This window comes from Dermacentor silvarum, chromosome 1 (assembly GCF_013339745.2).
Source record: "Dermacentor silvarum isolate Dsil-2018 chromosome 1, BIME_Dsil_1.4, whole genome shotgun sequence".
NCBI lineage: Eukaryota > Metazoa > Arthropoda > Arachnida > Ixodida > Ixodidae > Dermacentor > Dermacentor silvarum.
The window spans coordinates 89,228,189-89,249,207 of NC_051154.1; the positions used below are offsets into that span (position 1 = coordinate 89,228,189).

Below are 21,019 nucleotides of genomic sequence, written 5' to 3' on the forward strand. Positions count from 1 at the left end.
CAAGGTTGTAAACTGAATCGACTGCGCCTGAAAATTGGCCGCGCCAGTCGTGTGTGACCATACATGTTTGTTCTGTTCTAATCTGTCTGCATTGAGCAAAACAGCGACAGACCTGACCTAAACTTTCGCATATTTTAGCCCTCATAACGGGACTAGCCAGATATACTATAAGCACAGATAACAATTCAGTCATTTAAACGATGACGACGCGGCGTCTTTCATCCTTTCTGTTTTGTGGCTCGGTATAGAGCCATGCGATTAAGCTCACTATAGCGCAGTCATCAACCTGCTGTCACGGGTTAAGATATTATTACTGAAAGCCAAAAAGCTAGAAGACGAAAAACGACCGGTGAAAAGCATCGGAGACAGCGCAGCAATGAATCACGCGAGTGGTTTCCCGCCTACATGATAATTATCGAACGTGGGAAAGCAAACACGGAAAACAAAACCGCACTGTCTCTGCTCGCGCTCACGCTTGCTCACGAAGGGGTAGCGAGTCCCCTCTGAAGGACTGACACGCACGCGGTCCTGTCCGGCGTTGGGCATGCAGTGGTGTTACGTGTTTGCCGCATATAATCCTCCGGTGTTTGCCAGTTAGACGTCACCTTCTCCGCGCACGTCGAGAGAGAAAAGAACGTGGCAAACGAGCGGCTGCGAAGTGGCGGGGAAGGTGAACAAAGAGTAGTCGAAAGCGATTACGTCGGGCTCCCGAAAACCGGAAAGTCAGCCGGCCAGCGCGCTGTAGCATGTCCCAGCGGCAGCGTTATCCGGAAGACGCGATGCCGAGCGCGTAGCCCCGATGCTAAACTTAGGTGCGCGCGAGCGAGCGGTGGCAGCAGCCGGCGCGAACACCGCTCCACCCGTTTATTTTTGCGTACTGTTGCTGCTGCTGCGGCGCGGCAGCGGCGGCGTGCTCTTGTTCGATTTCCGTCGGCCTATTAGGCGAGAGCGGCGCGCGGCTCTCTCCGCCGCTCACTTTCTCCTCTCCGTGCTGCTGCTGGCCACCGGCAGCCTCGAGGACAGGCCCGGCGTAGTGACCCAGAAGCCTGGACTCCCTGGCAGTCCCCCCGCCCTCCCCATCCTTTCCCCGCAGCACCAGAGCACGTGGACCCGGGCAGAACGTATAAAAGCCACATCCGGCCGCATCACCGGACACAGACACAGCTTCGCTTCTCCCAGTGGATATACCTCCCTGACCAAAAGTAGACGCCGGGTGAGTCGCGGACGCCGGCCGCACCGCGACTGACGGGCTCTCTCCTGGAGCTCGTGCCCGTCAGGCTCGGTGTTGTGCGCACGCCCCCCAATGCCGCCGCCGTCGCCGCTACAACGGGATGCGCGAGGTGACAGCTCGGGACGCGCAACGTGTGAACGCCGCGAGTGCGCGACGCCTGCGATTACCAAACGGTGGACTATGCAGCCCCAGGAAGCGTCCGAAACCGCTGTGCTAAACAGGAAATCATCGGAGAAGGCTCCGCATCGTCAAGACCCAAAATAACGTGCCTATACGTTGTCTAACTAGACCACCAAACAGAAGTGAATTGGGTCTGCGCCCGACACGCGGTCGATACGCGGTGTTATTTCAAGTGACGACCAATAGGCAATCGCGTTGCGTGATTCGAGAACGTAACAGGACAACAACGTACGCCGAAAGGCTTTCGTTATAGCTCTTTATCACGGTCGTATCAGCCGCGCGTATATATGTATCAAGCCGCTCGCGATGTTACGAGGCCAACTGGTCTGCGAAAGGGTAACGCGCTTGACAGATTCGATGCGATACGAGAGAACGCTCAGCTGAAGCGTCGATATCTCAACTGACCGGGATGCGACGATTCGGCGAGCGCTTCCCGTTCACATACAGGAAGTGTGATTACAATCTTCTGCCTACAAGGCGCTGTCACGTTTCGCAACCGTGATAGGCTAGCATACAATGGCCAGGTTATAGGGCGGAGGTCCCTAAACGCTGGCTCTTACAGGCCGCTGTGCATTGATGCGCTGATCCTTTTTAATACTGTGCTTTCTTATCTTTCCCGTGATCTGACAGCTGATTTATTACAATGTGTTGCATTTCTCTTTTTATCAAAGTGAATAATGGTAAAAATATTTATTGGCTGTGTTAGATGTTTCTAACACTCAACCGTGCTTTTACCTGAATTATGTTCATGTAGTTCATACAATAGGCATCTTGGTTTATCATTGGAATCAAGAGGCGGAATTCCTTCTGAGCGAACTGCCGCACATAATGGCGCGTACGATTAACAACACTCAGCTTCACTACTGCAACAAAACGGGTATTAAGGAGAGGTATGACGAGATCCGCAGTTTACTAGAATTCTTATCATCTCAATCGTTAGCTTGTACAGGCCTTCCGTAATATTAATAAAAGTATTCATTGGGTCGTCTTTCTTTCCCTTGACCCCTCTTTTACCGTTTACCAGAGCTTGTAATTCTGCAGCGTAAGTACGGCAGCCTTGAAGTTATATTTGACCTAGGAACCGCAAATAAGGTGAACAGCCCATGCGATAGCAAAGGTGCAGTTGCGCGAGTGCGCAAATTTAGGTTTCGTCTATAACAGTGACAAAGAATGTTACTAATAGCGTTAAAATTGTTATGGGTTGACGCGGTCATCAGTAGAAGGCCCCCGTTTCTTTTTTTTTTCTGACCCATAACTGAAGCAAAAACAATAGACAAGTATGGTGTTGACGTCCAAGCTAACGCATCCCTTCCATTCCCGCATGCATTTCTGCAAGCATTGTGCGCAGCACTTCTTTCTTGCGCAGGCGTCTTAAGCAGTGCCGCCAGTAGCAGCAGTGGTAGCCTGCTCCGATAATTGCGCACCCTCTTCCGCAGCATGTCTTCGCAGTTACGGCTGGGGGCTGTGGCCCTGACGGTGCTCCTGATGGCCTGCCTCGTGCCACCCACGGAGCAGAGCCATAAGATCAAGAAGCTCAAGCTGGGCGCTGCTGCGGCCGCCGCAGTTGTGGGCAAAGTCACTCCGCTGGTCGCGGCAGCCGGGGTAGCGGGTGCCTCGCTCGTCGGCAGCGCGGCCGTCTCGCACCTCCTCCACTCACACCACCACCACGGCGGCCACCACCACCACCACCACTTCTTGCCCGTCCACCATTCGCACCCGGTCCACATACCCATTCCGTGAGTGCGTCCGTGAGTGCGACCGTGTCGCGCGCCTGCGCTGTGCACGGCACCTTTTGTGGCTTAGCCATTCATATGTATGTCGCTTGCTGAGCTACTGTGTCAAGAGCGTCACTCGACCATGAATTGTTTGTGCCAAGGACACACATTGCGGCTTGCTTCAATGCTCGATGAACGTGTGTGCGCTTGGTGCATTCTAGTATGACGTTGATACAGGCGTTCCTAAAGAGTATTTCAGCAATACTAGCAGGGAGTAAAGTAGTAGTAGTACTTATTATTCAAGCCATTTAGAAGCGTTTAAAGTAAGCTTTAAGGACAGGCTTTTAGAATGTCCTTTTTGAGACCCGCCGTCGGGACGTAGTAGCTTTGGCGTTACGCTTCTAAGCCCGAGGTCGCGGGATCAAATCCCGGCCACGGCGGCCACATTTCTATGGGCGTTAAATGCAAAAATGGCCGTTTACCGTGCGTTGGGTGCACGTTGAAGAACCCCAAATGGTCAAAGTTAATCTGGAGCCCCCACTACTGCGTGACTCATAATCATATAGTAGCTTTCGCATTTAAAAAACCCAAAACTATAGTACTTGACTTTCTGAGTTTTCTAGTAGCCAAGTTAAAACTTAAGGCGCGCCTTTCATTCGTCCCGCTGAAAAGGTCCCAGTTCGAATTAGTTGGGATAGCTAAGCAGTGAATGTTCTCTTGCGCTTTCATGCTTTACTGACTGCATTAACATTATGAATATTATGACAGTGGAAAAAATTCAAAACTGACAGTAGTGAATAAACTTGATCCAAGGGCACCGGAAGCAAAGACTCCGCCTGAAAGATTTTAACGTGGTACCGACCTTACTGAAGGAACAAAACAATTTTGACTAGATATAGATAGATATAATTTATTGATAGGAAAGACAGAGAAGTGTGAGCGGATCAGGCATCCTGCTAAAGCGCTGGAACTAAAGTTTGAGGTAGAAAGAGCTGGCCACTTGCGGCACGATACAAATACAGTAAAACGACTTTATAACGAAGGGCTTGGGGCCTCCAAAATCCTTCGTTATACAGGTCACATAGTTGTAAACGGCGTACCCCGTACTTCCCACACTAGAACAGGCTAAACACGTACAGCAAGAGAAAACCTATATTTGTCATGAACTCAAGAGAGTGAAATAAGCGGTAATCTTTTGTGAACACTTTGTTTGACGGAATGTGCGACTGCAGCCGACCTTATTGCACCGAGGATCATGGCATGCTCCGTGGCGAAACGCAGGAGTGACCGCAAGATAAAGCGGCACATGGCCAAATATCGTTGTCGCCTCTTTTCCGATAAAATTCTTGGTTCGTTTGCAGGTTTTTCATCACTGTTGCTTTCGTTGACATTCGCGTCCGTCCCGCTACAGATAGCTTAGAAGACCTACGCCAGTTACGATTACGTCACCACTTCGTCAGCAACTGCGACGTAATCGCCAAGCGTCGCACCCGCAGCTGTGTAACAAGTAGCGTACTAATTGAGCGATTCCCGGAGCAGTGCAGCAGGACTGTAACTCTCGTTAACATCGGCACACTCGTCCCTTACGTCGCTAGCGCTGCTGTTATCATTGGCGCAGCTCAGTGGCGCCTGGAGAGGGCAGTGACGGCACCGTTAAGTAGCGTTCGTTGTAAAGCAACTAATCAGCCCGTCGGGGACACTAAAATTTCAGTGTCACAATACATACGAAGGATAGTAATTTGGCCGCGACATAATCAATCCATCGGTATACAGGGAATTTTTTTTTTTGTAGAGGCGTTTGAATTATTCACGAAAGTAAGCATTTACTTGAACTGTAACTAGTTATTTTTCCCTGCATAAATTATCATACAACCTCTGAATTAATTGATTACAATTCACCAATTCTTCACATCATTGTCATTTTAAGCGTGTTTTTCAACATGGTAATTGTGCGTCCCACGCATTGACTCACGTACTCGAATACCAAAATACATCCGACGGAATTTCTTCAATGGTGGCTGCTTTATCGTTTTAATTTCCTTCGCTACTTTTGAGCGTAGACGAGTGAAAAGTGACATTGGGATAGCTACGACGGCATGTGCTACGCTAAGCTATCTTCAACACATTATGCACGTTATTCGCTGGCAACGAGGTAACACTGTCGCTATTTGCAGACTCCGAATCGCGAGTACATTTCGGGAAGGATGCCACTTCAGTACCAATAACATAGCCAGTTGTCCGAAAAAGAGAAATTTAAATGATGCTGATATGAAAAGAAAGGCTAAACGATGATATATGTATTGGTGGTTCATCGACAAGTCTCAAAGGAGAGACTGTACTCTTTGAAAACTGCGGCACGCATCTTATGGTTTCACCGCCACGAATATATTAATTCCCCCGTTTAAATGAAAGGAAAACTACCAGGAGAAAGACGGGAAAGTGGGAGACGACGGCGGTCACACCGCGCTGGTGCTCCTGTAAGCTGCTCTCTGCCGTCGGTATAGGTTGCAAGTGGAAAAGCCAGCTTCTCGTGCTCACGGCTAACGGGCTTGTACTCTCTTTTGCGCATTATGAGCACGATGCTCCTTATTCTTTCTTTCTGCTTTCCTTGAGTAATGACGTTCTTCAGTGAGACAGCAAGAGTGGCTGGAAAGAGTGGCATAACACTGCAGTTCCCTCTGAAACTTGTAAGATAAGGCCACCGAGATGGATACAAATATTCCAAGATGAAGTAATTATTCCGGGCAAGTGTTCATGATTAATAATTTATAAAAGCTAAGCGGCAAATGTTCATAAAAAGTGGATACGGAGGTTGTGGGGTCGCATATTGTTCAAGTTATTCCGATATATTTTTTTAATAGTTCTTCGTCATTTGCTCGCACGACGCCGAGTCCCCGCTATCGCCATGATCGGCCACGCAGCAGATCGGATGCTAAGAAATGAAGAGAATCGGTGGAAAAGAATCCTTACAAGCAAAGCCCCTGGTTTCTTCCTTGAAAAGCTAGGAATCACTTAGTTTGCCGCCATTATGTTTAGATGAGTGCAAACAAAGAAATTACTTGTTGGTCATTAAACCACCACGAATGCGGTCTGAGGAAATGAGAGGCAGCTCGGTGTGCTGGACATATCAGTCGGAAGCAATAAATGTGCGGGTAGAAGGAAAGGGGTTCGGAATGATTGGCCATGCACACAGACAATCCTGTCGGTTCAGTCGCGAGCAAGCAACATTTGTTGACTCCCTTCATCTTTCGGTCGCGAAGCGCTTCGAGGTTGTGCATTAAACAGGGTTCGTTCAAAGCTTACCGATATTTTTGTCTATGAGTGAAACACCAGCGGGAAATTAATGATAAAATTGTCTGACCATATGACACCATCTTTGTTCGGCATTCCATTCACCGCAGAGAACATTAGATGGATGCGCCGCAGTTGCAGGCGTTGTGGCAGTGAACTATGTTCAAAATGACTTGTTGCTGTGCAAGTTGGTGCGGTTTAATATACATTCTTTTTATGGCGCAAAGACATACTACATGGTGCCTGTGTGTGTCGTGTTAAAAAAGTATGTATAGGCGAACAATGCGTCGGCGAATGACGGAGGTATATGACGAATGAATTATATGGACACATTCGCTTAAAAAAAAAGAATAAAAGTTACGGTAGAACCCATCTAGAATGATTTTCTATGTTATGCGAGAGCATTCGAACAACACACATACTTTGTGCAGTTACCATTACAACCGATACAACCGTTCGGCTTCATCGCTTTTTGCAACTAAATGTCCTTCGCGTCTCGATTAACTAAACGTCTTGATTAACTAAACGTCTCGATTAACTAAATGCCCGCGTTCGATTTCTTGCTGGGGCTAGATTTTCTTGATTCTTTTTACGCGGTCATCGTATCGAAGCCACATAGAAAGACCAAAGTGGGGTAATGTTTTGCCTTGGGAAGCTATAGTCCTGCGCAGGGCTGCTACAGAAGCACGGGGCCGAATTAACAAAGGTTTTCGTTCGTATGTAACCTTTGCCAATGGTTGGCCGCCTTCACTAATATTATTTCCAGCGTCAGTATTGGCTGAAATTTTATCTTATGAACAATTCTAGCGGAAGAGCATTTTTCTAAATACGGGCTATGGTTCTTTCTGAACCGATGAAAGTTGTCCAAACGGTGCAACTGATGTCAATACGCAAGTCAGGCATGCTTAAAGGCCTGCTAGCGTCCGTATTTCAGCATCGATCTATTTCATTTTCCCTTCTTTTTTTATCATTCATTTCGCCAAGTGGTCGATTACAGCGATAACGGCGGCGCAGCGTTATCCGATGTAATGACAGAGGTCGAAAAGAAGGCAAAATTAAATGAATTATTATAAAATACAGCCCTTTGTTTCATAAAGGTAGCCGATTTTGGATCCATTGTAAAAATAAAAGCCCTTGTCAACCTTGAGCGATCCTCGTATTTACCATGTTATCACCAAGATCTCAAGCTTGACCCTCCGTCCGCGTATGCATCGAGGCCGGTGAGCTCATCGGGTGACAAAGTAAGGCTGATAAATGCATCCAGTCAACTTCAATTTTTTTTCGAATCATCATAGTGATCATCACCATCATCATCATCGCGATTTCGTGCCTATCTTTTTGTTCCCCTCTCTCCTTACCCCAACGCTGAGTAGTTTAAAATAAAAGGCCGAACCCTCAGCTTTTTTTCCTTATAATAAATATTTCTCTCTCTCTCTCTTTCTCTCTCTCTATTTGGACGGTCCTTTCCATCTATTTACGCTAACCATCCAAGCGACGCGTGCGAGGAACAGTCATACTTGTAAAGTGCTCGCTATATACTCCCACACTTCTCCTGCAAAATGTACCTCACCGAACGCAGGAAACAGTTCACGATCTAAATATATCCCACCGCTTCTGACCGAGTGCGGCTTTTCATAAACGGCAGCATAACGATTAGCGGAATGTTATACATAGGCGCTTTTCCTGCTCTACATATTCATTTACCTACTTCCTTTTCCTCCATTATATCAGCCGCATAGGCTGGCTTCCTCAAACAGCTTTCATCGCCCTATTATCACTCGTGCTAATCACGGTTCGGTAATTTCCCCGTTACTCCGTAATTGTTGTGGTATTTTAGCGTATTCCGTGATAACTTCAGGTCTAGCACTGTAAGTCACTAGAGCTCCTAAGCTAGTGACACACATTCAGGACCACGGGCAGATAGATAGCTGAGCTTTCTCGGTAAACCAAGAAATATATATGTGGTTTAATGACACTACGCGTCAAGGCATTCTATGCAGACCAATACAGCGCAGCGGCCGCCTTTGTGGGATGCCCCTTAAACCACCTGTTTATTTTTTATTTTTTTTCGGAAAACTAGATATTCTACGTTTCAACCACTTTAAAGCACTTGCTTCTTGGTTAGCGGTCAAGTAATGTGAAAATTGTCCATTGTAAAAGCACGAGCTATGCCATTCAAAAAACATTGAAATCAGCAATTATTACGTTTTCAGAACATCAAATTTCAAATGGATCGGACAAATACGTGCGGAACGACTGCAGTTAGACACAAATGGGCTGCTTTTGACTAACGATGCAAGCTTCGCGGAGTTTTCACACCTTATGATTTGACACTTGAAGCTGTTGAAACTTAAGTTGTTATATGTTACAACGTTGCGCGAAATGATATCTTCGCGTTGGGGAATGTTGTTGTGGTCGCATCATTTGACGAACGAGAGAATAGAAAGAAAGAACGAAAGAAAGCAAAGAGAAAGAGCGATCTAAAAAGGTAATATACTAGTTAACGAAGAAGACTAGCCTGAGTCTCTGTGCTCTAGTCTAGAAGGGCCTACGAGGATTCATACGTACAAATTTCAAAATATTTCGACATAAGTTACGCAAATCACGCGTAACAAAAGCGCCGTGACAACTTACTTGACATACTACATCCGTCGCTGGTCAGCCTCGTTTATTGGCCTCGCTGGCGCTGCTTACTGTGGTTTGAAAGTTTTTTGTTCTGGTGTGGAAAGGCACACGCCACTATATTCACCTAAATGGGAACAGGAAATTAACAAACAAGCTTCCATATTTTCTGTATGTTGCGAGCGCAATCTCACGTGCATTGAGTTCATGGCATCCTCACAGAACTTGTTCGAATTATATTTTTATTTGTACTGATATTAAAGGGGTAAAAACAATTGCTAGGATTATGGCGGTTATTTCTTCTGCATGTGAGTTTGATTACATTGTACTTCAAGGGGTTCTCGTTAGTTCTGTTTTCATACTCTTTAGGTATGCAGCAAACTTTCGGTTCGAAGTAACTATCACCTGACATCCACTTACCTTTCAATTAATTACAGCCTCGTGCCATTTAGTTCAGTGACCCTCATTGGTGTCTTCTGATTTAGCTTACTCTAACCCAAAAGATGGTCGAGTAAGAACAACTCGCTTTTTGAGAGGATTAGTGGACGCAATCGAGATCTCCATGCGCACATGCTTTCCACTGACATCCTCGAAGGCATTGTGACGCTATTCTTTGTCGACGTGGCATCTAAACACGCTAAACATATGAAAGACATAAAGTAACATCGTACTATCTGTCGCGAAATTTCCCAGACCAACTTGCTCGAAACTAAAGTGTTAACATAAACTCGTCTGCCGCGGAATAGTTAAACTGCCCGCCTTGAGCGAGACGGTTACGTTGTACGCCGCAGAATGTAGTCCCTACCGCCCCCCTCCCCCCCCCCCCCTCCTTCTTCTTGCTTACTCAAACACTTAGCTTGCCAGCCTTGGTCAGCTTTGTGCGTGTTGAGATGTTTCTTGAATGTCCAGAGGTATCTGTATAGTATTTGTGTAAAGCCAGCGCGGGTGACATAGCTTCAGGTCTGCTCTGACCGCGATTTCACTAGCCTCAGAGCTTCCACGGCAGATATAGAATGATTACTATACCACCAACTAGTTAGTCGCGGATGGGTATGAAATACGTGTTACTCGTTTGAATTCCTCTAGGTAATGCTGTTAGTGAAGCGCATCGATCACGCCTTGCTTGCCCCCTTTCTAAAAGGTGACTATACTAAGCATACATGCGGCCCGCAGGTTCCACGTGCACTCGCACAGTGATCACCACCACCACCACCAACACGGCCTGGTTGATTTCGGCTATGCTGATCACGGATTCGGTCATGGTCACGGCCATGGCCACGGTCACGGACACGGCTTCTTCGCTGACTACGGCCACGGTTTCGGCGGTGGCCTCGTGGGTGGATTTGGCTACGGCGGACACGGAGACTACGACGGTTGGTGGTGACCTCCCGGAGGCAACTAAGGGCCTCGACACACGGCCGGCGTCCCGCCCCGGCGCCACACCATAGAGTCGCTGGGAAACGTGTCCAGGGCACCACTAAAAATTGCACAAAAACGCTGCTGAACAATCATCGGGCGTGGTTAAGACGTGGAGCTCTCCAGCTCAAGTGTGTCGACACAACCTTAAGTTATTCTAGAAAAGGCAGAATGATTGGTTAATATAGAGCTAGCAGATGGGGGAAACTGATGAGAAGGGACAGGAATCATGTGGATTCACCCTTGAGCCAGAAGCCTTGAGTGCTTGCTCCAGCCTTTCACCAAGAGCTCAGGCGCGCTCGCTTTTTGATGGTTAAAGTGCCGGCGGTGAAAAACTGAGGTCGAACACAGCTCGGCTGCAACAAGACATAGCCGCGAGACTAGACGCCATTGGTGGTCCCAGCATGTCAGCTGCGACTCTCTGCAAACAACTTCGCAGCGGCTCTAGGCTGCTCCACCCTGGGAGCGGACGCGTGTGGGCGGGATGGGGAGGCAGGTAAGGCTGGAGTTGAGAGATATTGTGTTGGGAATTTTTATTATCCACAAAGGGAGGGAGCTTGGCGGCGTGTCGGTGCCGTTTGGTAATGAGGAATAAGTGTGGTTTTGTGGCAAAGTGCTGAATGTGTCTGTGGTTGTTTGTCTCGTGTGACCCCCTCCGTAACATGCATGTGTCATTGTCACACTGCCACTCAGGTGAATATATTCGTGAGCAACTAGGTTGTAAATACTTGTACATAACACATCTCGTTGGTTTCAGTATAAAGACGGCTCATATACGTATCTTCGCAGCCTTTACATACCTTTTTTTTTTTTCTTCTTAACCAAATAATAAAAGAAAAGGTTGTTAATCTCTCACATCATTTCTGTACCGTTGGGCATGTTTTTTGTCGTTGTTTTCGTGCATTTCGTGTCGTTGTTTAGTGTCTTACAACAATGTTCTCACGGAGTGAGTGCGTACCCTTACCACTTATAGGATTTGTTTTTCTTCTGAATATATAAGCGTTTTCGGCAAGTGTCTAAACATTTCACATTGTCACTGGCAGTTTTTGCGTAATCATGATAAGAGTGGCTGGCATTGTATGCAAACTGGAAAGCTTTATTCACTCCTTGTGTTGTTTTAGCTTTTCTTTGCAATATTTCTGCTACAATAAGGTCTTACAGTTTACAAACGCCCTGCGTTCCCATGCGTAGAAAAAAGAACGGTTTGTCACAAACACTCCTAATCCTCGTTTTGTGATGTGAAGTTTGTGCCACCGTGTAAGCGTTTTTCTGTGTATCATTGACTGTGAAGCCACATCTTTCATGATCGCGTTCAATAGTGACCCTTCTTAGTCAATAAAGGAAGTCTATTTTTTTTTTCACTGTTGTTCAGCGTTTGTTATTTCATGAATGTTTTAAATTACCGCATTGTCTATATACAAAAAAGAAGCTAAAGAATTACGAAGTACTTGTGGTAATTAGCTCCTTAGACGCATGTCACCTTTGAACTGACTTCCACAAGTTGTCTCACATGTGCGACGAGGTTCATGAGGACCGGAATCGGAAAATAAAAGCTTTTGCACAATACGATGGTACAACCAAAGCTACGAGCGAATACGTTGAAACAACCAGACACCACTTTTTTGTTTGCATTTTTGCATAGTCCATAACGAGGGCTGTGTCTTCGCCTATCTTGAATAAACGCTTACAACCTACCTCTAAACCAGAAGTGTGCAATTTCCTTTCAAGCTTTGGTATAACGTATACATTTGTCGTGTATAAAATGTATCAGTTTCTCTTACCAGTTACCTACGTATCAATAGTAAGAGCTTTTATAATGACAGCATGCACAAGTATTGTGTGGTAGATAATAATACTCTGTATAGTGCACAAAAATTTGCGCTATTATAGCAATCATACAGTAGTGATGTAGTAACAATGAAGGAGATGCTCCTGAAGGTGCTGAACACTTCTCAGTAGCCTGTATGATGGCGTGTGTTCAAAGTGAGTTAAGATGAACCACAGACAAATGTTCAATGCAAAGGCCTGGCATGTTTCGGAGAGCGCAACAAATATTTCAGTTTTATACGCTATACTCACAAAGTTGCATGAAAACTTGTATTGAGTGCAAATGTTTATGCGTTGACGTACGCAGTGCAAGTACCTGGCGCTGCTTGAGTCCACCTTGCGAAATGTCACATGCGCTGCATTGATCTTGTAAGGACAGAAATCGTGGTTCATCGCATGGTGACGCAGCCTTACCTATATTTAGAGAGGTAGTTCACTTCACTTGAGCAATAACAGAGTAAGGTGTTGAATTCGAGCGCAATTATTGTTATTTGCGCTATTATGAAAATACAAACTTGAATGTTTTTAAAAACAGACGTAAGGACAAGTTAGTATTGTGAGATTCTGCCAGAGCCTGCTTATCACACACAAAAAAAAAAACTTGTGAAGTGCTGCCGACGAGAATGAAATGGCATGGGCGCCGGGCGAGAAGAACGAGGAACTTCAATAAAATGGACGAACGGCTTTATCTGTCTCCGATGAGTCTCACCATTCGACAGGATGGTGAGAAACGCAGAAGAGATACTGACAACGTATACTGATGACATCTGTGTTGGAGACATCGCCGTTTGCGTCACCTACGATAGCAACTGTGCCTGAGGAGGACGGTACTTTCAGGTTGTGCACAAACTATAGCGATTGATAAACCGACAGACTTAGTTTCATTTTCTGTGTCATGGATCGGTGACATAATCAATGAAACTGGAGGATTTGAGTGGTTTTCGTGAATTGATCTCTACAGAGGCTATTGGCAAATCCCTCTCCAAAAAGAATACAAGAAATTCACAGTTTTCGTTACACCGTTTGATGTGTACGAATTCAACAGACTCCCATTTGACTGGAAGAACGCGGGTGCATGGTTTCAAAAAATGGTGGACAATATGTTATCTGCTTTTACTGGTCAATTTTGCAACGTCTACGGGGACGATATTATTGTCTACTCTAAATCAGAGGTCCAGCGCGTAAGTACTTTATCGCAGGTTTTCGAAGCGCTCACTGAAGCCAACTTGAAGATAAACGTAAGAAAAAGCGAATTATTCAAGTACTTTATGGTATTTCTGGGCAGAGTATTTGACGGTCACACGAAAAGTACCAAAGCCGAGTCTGTCGACAGCATAAAGACCTTGCCTAGCTCGCACGATTCGCATTCTTTGCGAGTCTTTCCAGGTCTCGCTGGACACTTTCGAGCCTTCATACCACACTACGCCGTTTATTTGGAGTGAACATTGCGAATTAACATATCATGAACTTGTCAAAATCATTTCTTCCGACCCAGTCTTGATACTCCTGGACTATGAAATGCGTTTAAAGCTCTTCACGGACGCATTCCTTTAAGGAACTCGGGCTGTTCTCTGCCAACGGGATGGCTCACAACCACCGGGGCGCCACCTCAAGGCTGTGGGTTACTACTCGCACACTCTTACGAAAGCGCAAGAAAACCCCACTACCACTTAAAATAACGTGCTTGCAGTGGTAATGGCTGTCAGGTATGTCAGAACATACCTTGAAGGTCGACAGTTCGAACTGTTTACGGACAACAAAGCCCTTACATATCTTCTCAATATCTCGCAACCCAAAGGTAGAATTGTGAGGTTGACCAACGAATTGCTGCAATCCACATTTGAAGTGACCCACAGACCAGGCGACAAGCTCCCAGAAGCTGATGCATAATCGAGACTGCACATTTCATCAGCAGCAAATACGGAAAACGTGTGCGCCATCGACATCTGGGAGGGCGCAGAGGAACTTCGACCGCAGGGCAAGAAATTCTACGTGCCAGAGACATGCCGGCCAGGAATTTTCGGACATAACCACGACAGCTCCGAATCGAGTGGGCATGACAAAATTTCAAGAGCGTTCAGGAAGATAAACCAGCGTTTTACCTGGGAAATTATGAAACAAGATGTGCATGATAATGTCCGTACTTGCCACTTGTATCAAATGACCAAAGACAAATATAAACCTAGAGAAAACGAGATGGTCATTCCCAAATTGGCGAGGAGGACAAACTGTCCTCCTCGACTTCGCTGAAGTGAAAAAGAAGGGAGAAGGAGTGCAGAAGAGGCAGGTTTTCCTTGTCGCGTTAGACGGATGTACAAGAATGGAAGCATGCAGCTAAATTGGTGAAAGAGGTTGCCAACTCTGTAATTGCCCTAATGGAACAAGACATCTTCAAGGCAACAAATGTTTTAGTCTCCGATAACGGACCTGGGAAAAACTCCGAAAATGGGCACAATAGGGAGGCATCACAGATTTTTCACGCCATACCACCCGGAAGGCAACGCTCTCACAGAAAGGTTAGTTCGCGAACTCAAGAACTATTTTGATTTATACCCTACCTTCCGTGGTGGGTGAAAAGGTGCCTGGAAGCTGCAGTGACTCACCAAGATAACACCTACACAGAGAGCTTGGGCTGCAGTCCGAACTTTTCTGCAATTGGGACACGTCCTTGGCTTCCTGCAGATCATCAGTTAGGAATCGCCGGTCCTGTCACTCTTCTAGAGACACCCAAGACAGCCGAACACCAAATGAAATATAAATTTGGAATCAAGAGGAACTTCGACAATAGGCACTATCACAAGTCGCCTGCGATTGAACCTGGAAATTTCCTACTCGCAAAAAAAGAACTCGGCAGCCCTAAGTGTCAAGATAGTGGTCCGAACACGGTCACTAATAGGGCAAACCAACAAGGAGTCCTCAAGTCAGTTGACTACGAAACTCCGGCCGAGACAATCGAAGCTAGCTCCGTTGGGAACGTCATCCCGTACCATTCCAGGAGGGATGGAGTCGGAGGCCCCGGAGAAGTGCTGCCAAGACTAGGACGAAGTGGCGCGGGTCCCGGGGGAAAAAAAGAGAACGAGCAACTTCAATAGAATGGAGAAACGGCTTGATCCGTCTCCGTTGAGTTTTTTTACAAAGCATATAACTGCCATTACAGTGAAAAGGCGAATGGAGGGCTGGCAAATCTTCTGAGAGGAGCAACTGCTTGTGACGGGTTCAACGTTTTTTTAGAACCCCTTTACTTTCAGAATGAAGTCCACTCATTTTGATTGAGCACAGTAGGAATAAATTTAACGAGCTTCATATGGGAGTGCGAGAACTCATTGAAATAAAGTTAATATATGAGAAATACAGTAACGCAAAAGGATGGATAGATGGGCGAGTTGGTACGGTAACATATTCTTGGTATAAGCGCGAAGAAGACACGGACGGTGGCAGAAGAAGACAGGACAAGCGCTCCCTCACAACTAAATCTTTATTGGAAAGGACAAACATATATAAGTGATTGCAAAAACCGTAGCAAAGAAACATCACATGGTCGAAAGGAAAACAGTTACCAGAAAAAAAAACTAATCAGAAAATGGTAAAGCCGCTAAAATTTTTAACAAGAAAAAGCACTACTTCGCACTGACGCACGGGCTGAGCAAATATTGAAATTAACCTTGTGACAAAGATAATGATGCCTTGCTAACACAAGTTTCTCCTAGTCTTTTTATGTGAAATGCCTCAATTATTTCGCGTGTAGAAATTATTTGTGTCTAGAAAGGACTTTTGTGTCCTCGAACAATGGCCTACAACCGCACGTAAAACAATGTGAGGCTAGATGAGAAGCATTGGGATTGTTTATTTGTTTATTTGTTTATTTGTACATACTGCAGCCCTATCGGGCTATGGCAGGAGTGGGTGTGAAAAGCAGAGGAATGACAAAAAATAAACAATAAAGGCAATACGAACAAAACAAATCAAAACTATTCAATGGCTGCTAAGAATAAGTTTAAAGGAAGAGAACGAGTAGGACCAGGCAAACAATTCCAGTATTCAATTACACGAGGAAATAAACTGTATTTAAAAGTGTCCGTACGGGCAAAATAAGGCGCGATGTTTAGGTGATGGTAACTTAAGAGAATGCTGATGTTCGTTTAGTCTAATATCGAGGCACCTGACGCTCTGCCCAATATAATCTTTACCGCACTTGAGTGGAATGTGATAGACTATGTCTGTGTCACAATGTGCTAAAAGGGACACGTGCCTAGCGCCACAATAATTTTTTTAACACGAAAGTGTTTAATGCCGGGGTCCACCAAGACTTCACTGACGTATTTCCGTCACGGAAATACGTCACACGAACATACACGAACATAATACAAAGAAAGAAACCAGAAGAAAAAGTTCCACAAACATGCAAAATTTGGAAATCGAACCCACGACCTCTCGGTCCGCGACGATAGATCGCCGAGCGTTTAACCCATTGCGCCACAAACGCATTTGCAGAGAGCTACACAGACGCGCCTTATATATCTAACACTCCGTGTACCCGCGCTCTTGTTCGGGGCGGTGCCGCCGCCTACGAGCAGAAAAGAGAAGTACTGCATTATGACACTAACGCGCACCGACAGTGAACGCTTCGGTGTTCTCAGCACTACGACGCCTCGATGCCAGCATTCGAAGGGACGCTGGCATCAAGAAGCACTACCAACGCGTTCTCGCAGAAGCACTACTAGGTGGCGTTCACCGTACTCAGCACAGCGGAGCGTGGCCTCCGCAATTAGCTCTGAAAATGTTTCTGAAGTTGATCGCGGAGGCTGCAATTACGACGCGCTGTACGCGCTGATTTGACTCGGTGACGATTCAGTTACGTGCTTTGTCTTGCGCGTTGTATTAGTGTGTCAGTTACGTGCTTCGTCTTTCGCGTTGTGCTAGCGTGTGCAGCGTAGTGCAGCTTCCATATGCACGACGGTTGCTCATGGTCATCGACGTTGGTAGTCGTGATGGAGGAGACGTGCCACCAGGCGTCAGCGTGGGTGCATCAACGCCTAAGGGCGCTTTAGCCACAAAACACCAATAGACATTATATATCAATGTGCAATAAACATTACACTACTTCTGTGAAGACACGTTTCACTTTCGTGTTCTATACCGATTCCTATATAAGAGGGATCAACCACATTTTTCTTTTTACTCCCCCCCCCCCCGCTCAAGTTTTCTTATTATGATAGGACACATCCTTGACAACTTACAGGGAGCCGAAAAAACCGTATTGACGTCGTATCTACTGGCTACATTCCGTAAACCATCTGACAACCTGTGCACATATAGGGCACCACCGCAAACCGTTCTTTTTTCTGTTTTTCTTGATGTTTTTTTTTTGCAGCATTCTTGACCCATTTTGAAAGCTTCTCACAGGTTAGTGGTAACAAATGTGCCGGGTATCCAGCTTTTTTAGCCTATCTAGCTGTTGTGAAAAACTTTGTTGCATACAGTGTGTACATGACTTAGCGATAGCGGACCTAAGTGCTCTGTAAAATATCCCCTGTTTTACAAGTTTGGAATGGCAAGAAGAAAAATCAAGTAGTGATTTTTTTTTTGCCCTTAGCGAATAACATGACATGACATGACAATGACTTTATTTCCAACAAACATTGTTGGGGGTCCTCCAGGCGAAAAGCTGCGACATACAGCTTGAATCTGCGTGAAGGCCCTCACATGGCAGCAGTAAGTCCCCTATCGGCATACGTACAACATATCAAACACTCATCTGTTAGGATAAACAATTACAGTGTAGCAGAACAAAAATACAACATGTAAAGAAACATTCATATTTTCAGATAGTTATATAGCTTTTATAAAAAAAATAATTACGCTAGTGAACAACAAAGCTAAGACGCATTTTGTATTATACATCCCAAATGATGTCTATCAAATTTAAAAAATAAGCACAACAATCAACATGTCTAGATGCACCACATTATGATACATTGGATTATGAAACACAGTGCAAACGCATATTACATACAGTAAACAATGCAAAAAAGAAATCACTTTTTGCTTTGTTTATTGTGTATTCAGTCCAGTTTACAAAAATATGCTCTAATTTGTTTTCGAGTCAAGGTGCTTACGATAACATTTTCTTTCCCAAATTTATTTAACAGTGCAGGTAGGGTCTGTCTTAGTGACTGCAGGAGATAATTTGAGAATAGTACCAACAGACATGTTCCTGTTGGAACGTAAGGCATAGATCTAAAAACTGCAATGTATTATTCTGGATAAGCTCAAGCGTGAAACCCAGGCCCCCACCACATTCCTTAAACACTTTTAAAATATCGGTAGCTTTTTTGGTGTAGTTATCACTTGAACAAAACACAAGGTAATCATCTAAGTATCGAAATGTACGTACTGTCAAGTCCTTTAGATTGTCCTGTAGCTTCCAATTGACGCGACTTAGGTACAGATCACTCAAAAATGGTGCAACTTTTGAGCCAATGCAAACTTCGGATTTTTGTACATACATAGAACTACCCCATTTTATCATAGCATTGTCTAGGTAAAACAACAAAAGTTCCAAAAAAGTTTCTAACGGTAACTCCCGCACTAAAATGTTGCCCACAGCCCATTGTTTGTAGACTTTTGAAAGCAAACCTAGAAACACGTTTTTATTTCATTAAAATTCCCACATTTTAAGAGTGCATGGGACACCACCCATTTATTTGTGAGAAACAGCATTTTAATACATGAATAATAAAAAAAGACGTTTGCAGACATTATCACGCTGTTTTATACATGTAGGTGAATACGAAAAAAAATATTGAACATGAATCAAATGCAACCAGAGGAATGAATAGCTCCAGTTGAGCCACCCAGTACACGTTGGTTTCGGCCATTTGAGCCCGGTAAAAGAGTATTATTGATCAGGTTTTATGTCCAGTAGTTTGTTTGTAAGAAAGAGTGTATGTGTGTGTGTGTGGGGGGGGGGGGGGGGGAATCGGATTCATTTCGACAATCGGATGTTCATTTGCGTGTACTGGAATCTCAGTACATTTACGCTTCTGCATCCCGCTTCTATCGGATTGGCACTGAAAGGGAACATTATTCGAATTTCGTCATGTAAAGAAAACAGGGGTTAATTTAGTGTCAAATCGAAATAAACTCCGGAGTTTTACGAGAGAAAACCACGATATGCATGATTATGAGGTACGCCGTAGTGGGGAACTCTGGATTAATTTTGACCACCCGGGGTTCTTTAACGTGCGCCCAATGCTCGGTACACGGGCGTTCTTGCATTTAGCCCCCATTGAAATGCGGCCGCCACGGCCGAGATTTGATCCCACGGCTACGGGCTTAGTAGCGCAACGTCAAAGCCTTTACGCCACCACGGAGGGCTGGTTTGAGTGCTCCGACCCTTGACCAGCCCTGTTGCTTACACTGTAAAAAATACGCCGTTGTTTTTACTGGACTTTTCCTGTCAGCATCGGCTGCCAACTATTTCCCGTATAGATGTACAGACGACCGTAATGTCATTCCACATCCCTGCAATCCCTGCAATCCCCAGTCCTTATTTAAAGTATTTTCCCGCAAAGAAAAATGCACAAGTCTGGGATTTCATTCCAGTATAACAGGCCGTTATATTTATAGCATTTGCCCATAAAAAAATACTGGCTTCGGTAATTTCATCGCGCGGCACCACAGTGACATGCCTTCATGTTTACAAGAATTTTAGCAGTCTTTTTCTCTAAACTCTAGCACTTTCCAATGAAAACGAACTACCTTCATTATTCATCATTATTAGAGTATCCCGTTTACTCGAAAAATGTCCTTTATTACCCTTGCTTCAGTCTTCTTGTTTTACCAGGTACCAGTTACATTAGAGTTTACTAGTTATACAGCTCATCTTAAGCGCGAAAAATTTACAACCTGAAAAACATATTTGGTAATAAAACCAAAGCAATAGTTGATGCCAACATAAGAGTATATTAGCCCTTATTTGAAGTAAACTTGAAGTCACTCTAGCTCAAGAAAGAAGACTGGAAGCTGTCTAAGCACATAAACGAGGCAAATCGATAGAACAAATAATGAACAAGTGTTAGTGTTAGGCTACGGTGCAGCACTAAATAACAATATATCTGAATGGCAAGCTACGTTCGAGTATACATATAGAAGGACGTGTAATGTGTCTACCAAACGCCAGAACCACGTAGCACAAAGATGACACAGCTTATTGCTCTTTCATGGCGTGTTTTTACATTTCTTTATGATCCTACAATATACAAAAATTAACGGTAAATTTGGACAGTAATCTTGGTATGTATACGCCCTACATACTAGCTACGATGAAAACATGAATAAGCACCTTATTCTGAAATACTGACGAGTGACGTTTACATCAGCAGAAATTCTGCTTACATAAACTACTATGGAAAATAAATGATAAGGTAGAAAGTAACTGGTTTATTGCACAAAACAAGTTTGCTGGCAGAGTTGAAGCGAAAAAAAATGTATTAGAGGCTATAGTTTCAATATTCGTGAAGTTCCCGCTGGAGAATGGCAGGGTGCTTGAGCTGGGGGGCAGAAAATGAACACAGAGTATAAGTTCTGGAGTGTGGAAATGTTTGCGCAGTGCGCTCTGTATACGCCCCACTTCACTTTAATTTTGTCAGTCGAAGATGCTTGAGGTGGGAAAAAAACGTGGGAAGCTTGCACTAGTGTTGCAAGGCTGGAGTAAACAGCGGAGCTGGTGATCGAC

The 21,019-nt window shown here is 44.9% G+C and overlaps 1 protein-coding gene across 1 annotated transcript; it reads left to right on the top strand.

Moving 5' to 3' along the window:
* Positions 1-826: 826 nt before the first annotated feature.
* On the top strand, positions 827-11,812 carry LOC119431996 (zinc transporter 5-like). The gene is made up of 3 exons (XM_037699441.2): positions 827-1,213; positions 2,848-3,147; positions 10,213-11,812. The coding sequence occupies exons 2-3, from the start codon at positions 2,849-2,851 to the stop codon at positions 10,421-10,423; spliced, it is 510 nt and encodes a 169-aa protein (XP_037555369.1). The 5' UTR covers positions 827-1,213; position 2,848; the 3' UTR covers positions 10,424-11,812.
* The last annotated feature ends 9,207 nt before the right edge of the window (positions 11,813-21,019 follow it).

What these genes read in the sequence shown, in the direction of transcription:
- LOC119431996 (XM_037699441.2), top strand. Translation starts at nt 2,849, where the DNA reads ATGTCTTCGCAGTTACGGCTGGGGGCTGTGGCCCTGACGGTGCTCCTG. An exon ending in CCGGTCCACATACCCATTCC is followed by an intron (nt 3,148 to 10,212) that starts GTGAGTGCGTCC and finishes TGCGGCCCGCAG; the next exon opens with GTTCCACGTGCACTCGCACA.